This window comes from Adiantum capillus-veneris, chromosome 18 (genome assembly GCF_014529385.1).
Source record: "Adiantum capillus-veneris isolate H3 chromosome 18, ASM1452938v2, whole genome shotgun sequence".
NCBI lineage: Eukaryota > Viridiplantae > Streptophyta > Polypodiopsida > Polypodiales > Pteridaceae > Adiantum > Adiantum capillus-veneris.
The window spans coordinates 85,441,438-85,453,097 of record NC_140948.1 but is presented as its reverse complement, the minus strand read 5'-3'; the positions used below and the strand labels follow the sequence as shown (position 1 = coordinate 85,453,097).

Sequence of the window (11,660 nt, the reverse complement as noted above, 5' to 3'; positions counted from 1 at the left end):
ATTTTAAAACTCTTTTGCTATTTTTAGCTCCAAACCACAATGTTTCATCATTTTCATGACAAGCTTCTAAAACAATGAATGTCCACTTGCTTATTTACCAATCAAATCTAATGAGTGTCTACCAACCAACCAATCAAATAAATCTACATTTTTTAAAAACAACCTCTCCTCTTTCACTAAGAAAACACTAAAACACTAAGAAAAAGGGAACACATCACTAAGGCCTTAGCCCTTTGGGCAGGCCAAAAAGTTTTTTTCAAGCAGGGCTCACAAGTGAAATTTTCACTTGTGTGACAGGGGTCTACAAAGGCTTCAACTTTCAAGGCTCGAAGGTCTAGAAGGAAACCCACTTCCACTACCTATCGGGATTTATGTTTTTGCGCAATCCCAAAATCACATTGTCCAGGGGGGCAAATGAAACCGGGCCGCCCACTAGACGCTTCTTGTCCGGACGGATTGAGCGAAATACATCTGCTTGCTTTCTCTTCTGAGCTCTGAGCTCTGTAAAGACTCCGCTCACAGAAAGTAAAGCCTTATCTAGCCTATGTTGCCATTCCAAAATCATACACACAGTACTTCCGATAATTCTCGGGCTCTAGCTTTCTCTCTCGCTCTCTCACTGCAATACTCTCTCTCTCTCTTTCTCTCTCTCTCTCTCTCTCTCTCTCTCTTTGTGCGATGGGCCGCGGCAAGATCGAGATGAAGCGCATCGAGAACAGTACCAGCAGGCAGGTGACCTTCTGCAAGCGGCATGTGGGGTTGGTGAAGAAGGCTCGCGAGCTCTCCATCCTCTGCGATGCCGACGTAGCCCTCATTGTCTTCTCCAGCTCAGGCAGGCTCTTTGAGTATGCGGGAGGCCGGTATGCAGACTTGATTATCACAACACCAAATTAAAGTAACTGCTGCCCATTTGTGTTGTAATAATACCCACTTTATGTGCAATTATTGGCTGTCTGCATGGTTAGGAGCATGTCTGAGATCCTGCAAGCATACTGCGACGCTACTCATAATGAGGACCGATCTCGACCCATATTTCATGAGGCTAAGGATACCACCGACTTTGAAGCTGTAAGTCCTCCTCCTCTCATACTTCCTTGAACCTGTTTCTCTTCCTGAACTGCAAGCTAGGACCAATGCGGCCCGAAACGCAGGTGAAGTTAATTTATGTGTCTGGAGACAGTGGTAATTCATTTCATGGCGTCAAAATTATGTAGACAAGCGTAATATAATTAATGCTGAGCAGCTCGAGCGGCGGCCCATGCATAATGCTCTTTTGACCCTTACCCTAGCTCTTTTAATTTGATGCTTTAGACATGCCAAGCCTTTTTTTAACCATTGACTTTACGCACAGGAAGATGTATTGTGCCCCTTTCAAGAAGTTACATGCACTAATGGCAAGCCAAAACATTGACTTTCCAAGTGTGTGCATATGGCCTCTTGCACATATGGCCTGCAATCTGTGATCGCGTGGTATTTATGGCTAGTGACACATACATGCGTAGCCATATTATGAATAGGGCTTGCGATATTTGAGCATCAACATATATACAAGCACTTATAGTTTTCATATGTGCCACACGGCATGGCAAGAAATGTGTCTAGAAGAATCCATCCGTGACATGGTGAGCCAATCCATCAGTGATAGGTGTGATATACATTTTGTGCATAGACAAGTGGCACTTCCACATATGTATCATACCATTGGGGCGAGCTAGCCCAAATGCATTGGCATATTTACTACTTCTGCACATATGAAATGCCCATCTAAGGTTTAAGTTTTCTTACTCATAGACAGCTTGCCATATTTGAGTATGGAACCACATATGCATGTCACATGTTTGTGTGTGTGTGTGTGTGATTGCCGAAACCACAAAGGAAATCACATAATACATATCGCAGCTAGCTTCCATCTGCGCTACTTATTCGTGTGTAGTTAGCATAAGCAATGGTAGTGACTCAAGTCTTAAGCCAATTAGAACATGTCCAATGTTTAAGAAAGTGTCAAATGATTAGGGATGGGCCTTACCATAGTGAAGATAATTAGCCAAATAGTGGATTTAATTAAGCATATGGATTAGAGTGAATTACGACTAATCATACACTAAACTTTAATAGTAATCTCATACAAATTGAAGGGTTAGGATGGATATAAGAGGACCTTTCACGATGAGAAGAGAAAATGAGGATTGTACCACTGACATCCTGAATTGTCAATTGAAAGTATACCAAATAGTAAAAATTCTTTGTCAAATTTAACACATGGGAGTGCATGTTTATCAAATGGGTTTTGTTGTCCAGGCACCTATGAAATGGGATATTTTTTTATGGAATGCAAATAAGCTAGGCTCAACCCTGACACTAATCACATTGTCCACGTCCATGATGGGTGCATACACATGAGGGAAACCTAGTCTCCTTATGTGCGATCCTACGAAAATTTTCATTTAGTCACCTAGATTTAGTAGCTTGACATGTTGGATGTCTCTCATCTCTTTGTGATTTGCATTCTTACTTGTATATTGTCACTCGCTTTCTCCCCTTACCCCTTTGGAAGCTCGAGAATAGAGGGAGATGGGGCTTATCATTTTCTCTGAGAAGTTATCCACAAGAGAAGTATTTGTGGAATGATCCAAGAAGGCATCAAGGTAGCCTCATGCACATGATATGCTTAACACAAATGATATGTAGCATGATGCACCCTTTATGAAAAAAGGACATAAGGTATAACATGTTTTTTGTATATAGAGTAAAGACAAAGTTGATTAGAATGGGAAAGATGGATGAGATATAAACACTCTACTCTGAATCACTAGAGCTGCAATCCAGAGTAAACGTATACTTCTCATAGCAGATACCATGGTCATCATTAATTTGTGCTCTTTTCAACATGCAAGCCATAGTGTACTGCGCCACAATTTGTGAGCACATGTACGTGAGGGCGGGGTATGGTTCTTGTTAATTTTCTTGATTTGGATCCTTGTAAAGTTGTCTTGGATTGTAAGGTCCTTATGTGATGAGTGGGAGAGAGCATGATAGTACACATCCTTTGTTCTCAAAACATGGTTAGAAAAAGCGCATATAAGCTCCACCGAACCAATCCCTTATCTTAAAGTGACATTTTTATAATAAGGGCCCCTTTCCACATGTGCATCTCTTAGACTAGGAGTAGTCTTTGGACTATATTTCCATGCTTAGTGCACTCTTACATATAGGACCTTCGTTTAGACCCTACTTCCATCTCAAAAAAGATTTTTTGTGCTCGAAAACATTGGAAAATCTCAGTTTAAAGAGCACTAATGTATTTCCACGCGGAACCTTTTTCACGTTTATCCTTTCACTTGTTGGTTGTTTTCTTAACCAAATATTAACATGCACGCTTGGAGTGATCATCAATGCAATTAACAAAATACAAATGATTCTCAAAAGATGGAGTATGCCTCAAGCCACAAATGTGACTATTGACAAGCTGCAATTTTGAGTAGCCCGCAATGTAGATTCATCCTTAGGAAACTTAGAAGGCTACATTGTTTCCAAAAAACAGCCTTCACATACATGTTTCAATGGTGTCTCAAGATGGAAACGAAGAAATCATATTCATTTTTTAAAGATGCAGTAATACAAAGTGACAAAATCTAGATAACCAAATTGTGCATGACGATGTTTTGCATAGAAGTAGCTTGCAAAGTGGAGACTACACATGTTGCATATGACACATACATGAAGGAACTCTCACTGTAACAAGAAACGTTTGGAGGCATTTGGTTTCGTTTTGTGTTGAAAATTCTAAGATGAAACACAATACAAAACACATGTTTTTAGAAGGTTTAGGAGAGATAATATCTAGGAATCTAGTAGGTGGATACATTCTGTATAGAGGTCGCAAGTTGTTTAAATATATGTTACACATCATATGCAAATTTTCTTTGGAATCTAAGAAACATGTTTCGTTTCTCTATTTCAAGTTGTTTCGAAAATGTCTTGAGCATTTCGTTCCGAGAAAATGAATTGTGTTTTCATGTGACACGGATTGTCACATGTTGCAACAAGTGCAATCTTTCTAAATCCCTTAATTGGATAAGAGACATTGCTAGTACATATGTTAGTTTCTTGTTTAGAGGCAGTATCAAGAAAATGAAAAAATCACAATGAGATGTAATGTGCTTAGTTGCACTACTATCAAACTATGATACATGTAACATGATCCATACATTATGCAATATGTGCAATGGATGGGTCATATAGATTGCCCACTCAAAGCCCATTTAGGATCTTACACAAAATTTGTCAAATCTCCTTTTGAAGAAGCATGTGCAATGGTTGTGTCTGACTTATTTTTTAGGACTCTTTAGTCTTGAGCTTAGGACATTGCATGATGACATGATTAATTGCATTACAATAATGGCATCTGTCTTTATGACTGGACTTTTCTAACCTATTGCCCTTCTAAAGAAGCAACATGCACTCAAAGCCCATTTAGCATGTTGCACAAAAATTGTCAAACTGCATTTGAAGAAGCATTTACAATGGTTATAATTTTGCCTTCTTTTTTCGAGCCTCTTTAGCCTCTAGCTTAGTACATTGCTTGATGACACAATCAAGTGCATTACAGTAATAGATCTCATCTTTTCTTCTCGTCTTTATCATTAGACTTCTCTAACATATTGTCCATTAAAGAAGAAACAACGATGAGGGTAGGCTTGCTGATTCAAGAAGTATTGGATGTGGTAATAGTGGTGTTCTTCTTTTGATGCACCACCACAAATGCCTATTTAATTGAATGTTGCTTACGAGTCACAAAAACTAAAGCCTTATCTATGTTGCCATTTCATAATCATACACATAGTACTTATGATAATAATTTCCTCTCTGTTTCTCTCACTAACTGTGTACACGGGTACAATGATGGGTCGCGACAAAATTGAAATGAAGCACATCAAAATGATACCATCCGGCATGTGACGTTTTGCAAGTGGTATGTGGGGATGATGAAGAAGGCTTGCAAGCTCTCCATGCTTTCGATGGCCACGTAGCTCAGGCCGGCCCTTTGAGTATGCGGAAAAGGCTGGTATGCACACTTTATTATCACAACGCAAAAGAAACTAATGTCCATAGTGTTGTAATAATTCTTGCTTCAACCATCTTATATGCAATTATTGGATGTTTGCATCGCTAGGAGCATGTCGGAGATCCTGCAAGCATGTTGTAACCTACTCATAATGAGAATCAATCTTGACGCATATTTCATTAGGCCAAGGATACCACCCACTTTGAAGTTGTAAGTTCTTGTCTTCCACTTCCTCCTCTCATACTTCTTAAACCCATTTCTCTTCTTGAAGAGCAAGGTAGGATTGTTGCTCAAAGTCCAAGTGATGTGAAGACGCATTGCGCACTCTTAATTCATGTCATGATTCTATTAGAAGAGTACCAAAATATCTAAACAAGCGCATGATGCTGAGCTAAAGTGGGTACCCATGCCTAAAGCTCCACATCAGTGGGCCATGCCTATGTCCTTTGTTCTTGAGACATGCAAAGCTTTTTCTTATCATTGATTGATATGGAGAAACTTATCGAGACATCTCATATGAGCCAGTTAGTACTAATGTTTACATATGGAAATTAATAATTTGTGTGTAGGTAGCCAAATGCCATATGATGCTTGCCTCATATGTGGTTCTTTCATACATAAGGCATGCCTTAACACGAACATACCCACTGTTAGATTTCTCCACGTGTTACTCGTCTTTGATACTAGCTCGATAAAGTGAAGTTATCGCTCGAGTCCTTTGTAAAACACGTTCTAGAGTGAGCAAGATTCCTTATGCTTACATGACTCTACACCTTAGCATATGATTGATTTGAGGAGTTTCTACTGACTAGTTCAGCTATCAAAAAATAGTCGTTTTATGTAAATAATATGGCATATTACTCTAGTTGTAGTGGTCACACATAACATATAGGAAAGAAAACATGTAAAAATCTTGATTAATGTCAATTAACCTCGCAAAATTAGTTCTTGTTTGTGTGGAAAAGGCTCTCTTGGTTTGATCGCTCATGCCTCGTCACAAGTATGTGATCCTAATGAAGACTTGAATGTAAGTTTATATTGCTAATATGTTGCAAAAATTATCTTGCACATCAATCAAACACATGTCGAGGAGCTTAATTTGATTTATTGGTGGATGCTTTTAAAAAAAACATCTTAGCATATTAGAATAGTGAGATAAGCTCTTAGACAAAAATATAATAAATTTTATAAAATATTTTTCCTTATGGTTTTCATATAGCTTTATTTCTTTGTAGCAACACGAACATTCTCGCTCCCATGATACAATGAACGTTCATGAGCACTATGAGGGTCACCTGGCCACACTTGAACCCCTGACCTGGGTCACGGAGGACAAGTGCTTAACCAACTAAACTAGCTCCTTATGGTTTTCATGTATCTTATAGCGCTTAGTGCAACTTGGTGCCTTTAGAAAAAAATATCAGTAAAACTTATCATCACCAGAAACCCATCTTCTATTCATTTCTATTGAATTAGTATGGTGCATATCTTGGTTGGTAACATGCCAAAGCCACATTTTGTTGCATTTTTGTGTCAATCAAAGGAATTTTCCTAGGCTCCCAGTCCTAGTTGGCCATGCAAACATGTGAGTGGAGACTCCAAAGAAGCAAATAGCTGGGTATATTAGTTGTCACACCTGATACCACCTATAGTACAAAGTAAATGTGTCTACTCTTGCACCCACATTAGTAGAGAACTTTGTATGCCACTCGTCGCTTATCCACGTTGTCATAGATGAAATTTTTGAGGACCCCAACCAAGACGTTTGGACTCGGTGAGGTCAAGGTAGATTCCTAGTAGGTATTGTAGTAGCACCTACGGTTGTTGCCCACATGTAGCTGTGGGAATTTCAACTCGTTCAAAAAGTTGCCACATGTGAATCACTTTTAACCTTGTAGGCTATTAATAAACGGGCTATTAATAAGCGCCCAATTAAAATTTTTGTATTTTGAAAAACTATCAACACACCCCAAAAATTTAGGAAAACTCCCAATATACCTCTCATATTTGGCTAACAAATCCCAAATTGTCTCTTCAAATGTGTAACAAGACTTGATTTTGAGGTGTTTTAGTAATAAATTTTGTTTGTCTGAAAAGGCCTATTCTGCATTCTATGCCCGGTAGGTATAATTCTGCTTGGAGTAGGGATGCGGCTCTCATACTTCACCTTATTCTCATAATTTTCGGCCTTTGCAATAGCATCCAGAAAATCGGTAGCCCCTGCACCCTTTACTTGATAATACAGATCTTTATGCAGTCCTTCGATATATTTGTTTGTCATACATTTCATAGGAATTTCAGAGCACTTACCTTCCTCGCTCGCTTCCTCAATCGTGGTGTCCATCGCATTCATATTGGCTTCCATTCGTGCAAGAACTGCCTGATCGATCTCCTTATTTGGGCATTCGAACGTCTTGTGACCTTGCTCACCGCAACGAAAACATAACCCAAATCTCCTTGCTCGTTCTAGAAAAGCAGGATCATGTTGCCACCGCAGCGGTTGTCATCTTCTTTGATTCTAATTTGCATCATTCTGACCCAAATTTTGATTGCGGTTGTTTACAGCATTCTGACCCAAATTTTGATTGCGGTTGTTTACAGCATTCTGATTTGTACTCTGATTTCGATTGAAATTCTGATTCTGATTTGAAAAATTATTGGGTGGTCTTCTCTGATTATTTGTAAAATTCCTTCGGGGAAACTCAGTGTTTGTCTGATAACCCACAGGTCCCAGGATCGAAACCTGGCTCTGATACCAATTGTCACATGAACCGAATAATAGAGATAGACAGCAAAACAGAGGAAGAAATCTTTGTATTGATAGTGTTTGATACAACAGAGGAGCAAAATATATGGGCGCACTCCGTTGTCCGGAGCTCGAACCTCCATAGGACTAGTCTTTGAAGTTCTTAAAGTCGAAAAGAATGTAGCAGGGCATATCTTTCATTAGCACGATTTCAAAGATTGTTGAATAGTCTATTAAATAGAGCTTATACGAATGAGTGTCCTGCTACATTCTTTTCGACTTTAAGAACTTCAAAGACTAGTCCTATTACATTGGTATCAGAGCCAGGTTTCGATCCTGGGACCTGTGGGTTATGAAACTTCCACAATGTCTCTATTTCTCAGATGTTTAAAACGCCTATCTAGTACTAAGTCTGGTTCTACAGTCAATGGTCCGTCATCTTTCAACTTAGACCTCCCGGCCACCCCCGAGCTTCAATTCGCTTGCATGCAGCGTCTCACTCGCACTCGCACTCGCAGAAGAGAGATCGGTGAATCCTCCCAAAACGCACCACCCATCCTTCTATTCTGATTTTTCCTCCAAAAGCCTGCGACCTCTCAAAATAGCCGCTTTTCTATTTTTGGCGTTCGGTCGACTCGACTTGCGCGCCAATATACCAGCGAGAACAAGGTAAAAACGTGATCGCGAAGCGATCCGTAGAGGTTAGATTTTTGTTTTTTTTTTAATTTTAAATTTTTTTTTTCCCGAGTCCACAAAGTTTTCAGTTGTCTTCAACTGAACATAACTCCCAAACGGAGCCAAAACAGCCCAAGTCCGTCTCACATAATCTTGTTGCCCTTGCTGCGCTCTTCGACGACTATGTGATGGAAAATTTCCATAGCCTGCTCTGATTTGCTGAAAATCAACCTGAAAAACAGCATTTTCTACAAAAATGATGCAAAAACAGCAAATCCAATTTTTTTTCTTAATCTTTGGCCCTCAACGAGCATCAAAACATCAAAATCTCTAAAGACTCAAAGAACCAAAGTTGTTCCTTATAACGCAGGCTTCAATCGCTTCATACATCACTTTTTCAAAATCCCACGTTAACACCTTCAAAAATGCCCCAGAAAGTGCCTTCCGGATCAAAAAATTTTATCGGACGAAAACAACCCACACATCCTTCTACACAGTGGACTAACTTTAAAACGACCAAAACTTTCTAGAAAACAAAATTTATTACTAAAACACCTCAAAATCAAGTCTTGTTACAATCTCTCCTTTTCAAAATTAACTCTGTCCTCAGAGTTGGAAGGAGGGAAATTCGCTTTGCAAAACACTAAGATCAACCGAAGATGCATCCTCTACTAGATAGTTCTTCCACTTAACCAAAACTTCCACAATGTCTCTATTTCTCAAATGTTTGACACGCCTATCTAGCACTAAGTCTGGTTCTACTGTCAATGTTCCGTCATCTTTCAACTTAGAGTTGTCCTGTAAAACATGGTGCACGTTAGGAACATACTTTTTCAATGAACTCACATGAAATACAGGATGCACTTTGACATGAGAAGGCAATTCCAATTTGTAAGCTAATGAACCAATGCGCTTCAAAATGATATTTATGTGGAAATTAATGGTGAACAGGAAGACGGAAACCATACTATTCCACCAGGAAACAATAATCAACGTGTGGGCGCTGGGGCACCTGGCGGTGGTGATGGTGGTGATGATGGAGATGATGATGATGGGAACGGTGGTGATGGACGTCGAGGTCGTCCACACGAAAGAGAGCGGAATGACGGCGAAGCGGCAACTAATGAAAGGAGAGGACGAAGAAGGAAACGTGATGAAGAAGATGCAGATGAAGATTCTGAAAGGGCAGCTTTGCAGCAAGTCTTCAAGAAGGCAAAGATTAACGAGTTTAATGGCATCGAGAAAACTGGTGAAGATCTCGAAGCATGGATTGAAGAGTTAGAAGATTATTTTGCATTGAAGTTCTCTGAAGAGGCAAAAGCAAAGGTTGCAGTTGTTCATCTTCGACAAACCACAAAGCTTTGGTGGAAAGCATACCTTAAATAGCAAATCCAACTTTTTTTCTTAATCTTTGGCCCTCAACGAGCATCAAAACATCAAAATCTCTAAAGACTCAAAGAACCAAAGTTGTTCCTTATAACGCATGCTTCAATCGCTTCATACATCACTTTTTCAAAATCCCATGTTAACACCTTCAAAAATGTCCCAGAAAGTGCCTTCCGGATCAAAAAATTTTATCGGACGAAAACAATCCACACATCCTTCTACACAGTGGACTAACTTTAAAACGACCAAAACTTCTTAGAAAACAAAATTTATTACTAAAACACCTCAAAATCAAGTCTTGTTACAAAATGCTTTCTTTTTGCAACTCTTCACTTGAAGATTTGTTCTCCCTTGATAGAAGATGATAGAGACAATCTTCTAGCTAGTATTGCGGGCTCTGAAGATGAATTCATTTATTACTTTTAGATGTAGAAGCGTCTATTTGTGAGCTGGTTGCAGGTGAATAGTTTTGTTTAAGACACTTAAAGATAGATCTCTATTGTAGAGATGACAAGAATATGAAAAAATTAGGGTAGTTCATCCGAAATGAAACATTAAGGTACTTTTAAACTTGAGGGGCATTTTGTAAATTTTCACAAATCATTATATAATTAAACCTAGATTACCCCAATATCTACATCATAGTTTGAAACATACGTATATGTTTGAGTTTGCATACGTTTGGTATTTTTGGAGAATGTTGGACCCAAACATTCTTGTCATTTTGAAAAGTCTAACGTAAGAATTTCAAAATTTTAGCCTCTAGAGCTTTTTGAGCAATGAAAGATAGTATTGGATGTTTAATGTTAACTTGAGGCTTGTAAGTTTCAACATTGTTCAAACTATTAATGGCTTTGTTGATAGCATATTTATCGAGAAAATTGTATAGAATCTAGGGGTCACGTATTTTGAAGCAGCCCCTTTGAAACATACTTATCGAGAAAATTGTCTAGAATTTAGGGGTCACGTATTTTGAAGCAGTCCCTTTGAAACATACTTTATAAAATACTTCCATACTTGTATGCATATGCGTATGCTTCCCGTATGTTTCAAGCTATGATCAAGATTTTACTTGTGACTAAATTATGTATGTCCAACATAGCCTTGCTTCCTTAAGGCTCATGCAGTGGAAGCTTTACACCAACTGGTATGCACACTCATAACCAACCAATCTAACAAAAATGCTATCATGATACAGGGCTTACCAAAAACTTGTTAAATTTTCTAACTTGAGAGAAAAAAGGCACATCGAGAAGTTTTTGAGTTTTTAGGTCAAAAATTTGAATGCCTTGATGGTCTTTACACTAAAATCGAGGAAATTTCACCGGTTTTCAACTTTCCATTTATCGGTTACCAATTAAATATTGATCTTTTTTCATAGTGGGGCCCCTCATTACGGTGCAAACCAAAAATTAAGAATTGTGAAGGCGTTTATAACTACTCTCTTGCAATTTTGTTGGGTTTTCATACTTTTATTCCCATTTAAAAGATGTTTTAGTGGGCTATAGTCTAGGTTGAGGTAAACCTTTCTTGCACGTTTGGTTAAAGGTCTGAATGTCCAGAGTTGTGGAAGAGTAGACTTCTTCAAGCTAGATATCAAGCTTGTCTTTAAGAAACAAAGATTCTAATGTAAAAACCAATAGATATTCCATTTCGTACACAAAATTGAGCGAATTTTAGAGGGATCCTTATCTTGTGAAAATCAAAGTCTTGGCGAGAGAATCCACAAAGTGATAGAAATCGAGTATATTTTAGCACAAATAAGTGAAAAAAATAAGATAATAGTCA

At 38.6% G+C, this 11,660-nt stretch overlaps 1 protein-coding gene across 1 annotated transcript; it reads left to right on the top strand.

The window, feature by feature from the left end:
- The first annotated feature begins 443 nt into the window (after nucleotides 1-443).
- LOC147435968 (uncharacterized) lies at nucleotides 444-10,126 on the top strand. Its single transcript, XM_086488867.1, has 3 exons — nucleotides 444-860; nucleotides 966-1,068; nucleotides 9,438-10,126. The coding sequence occupies exons 1-3, from the start codon at nucleotides 679-681 to the stop codon at nucleotides 9,870-9,872; spliced, it is 720 nt and encodes a 239-aa protein (XP_086344993.1). The 5' UTR covers nucleotides 444-678; the 3' UTR covers nucleotides 9,873-10,126.
- The last annotated feature ends 1,534 nt before the right edge of the window (nucleotides 10,127-11,660 follow it).

What these genes read in the sequence shown, in the direction of transcription:
- LOC147435968 (XM_086488867.1), top strand. Translation starts at nt 679, where the DNA reads ATGGGCCGCGGCAAGATCGAGATGAAGCGCATCGAGAACAGTACCAGC. An exon ending in TTTGAGTATGCGGGAGGCCG is followed by an intron (nt 861 to 965) that starts GTATGCAGACTT and finishes CTGCATGGTTAG; the next exon opens with GAGCATGTCTGAGATCCTGC. An exon ending in ATACCACCGACTTTGAAGCT is followed by an intron (nt 1,069 to 9,437) that starts GTAAGTCCTCCT and finishes AATGGTGAACAG; the next exon opens with GAAGACGGAAACCATACTAT.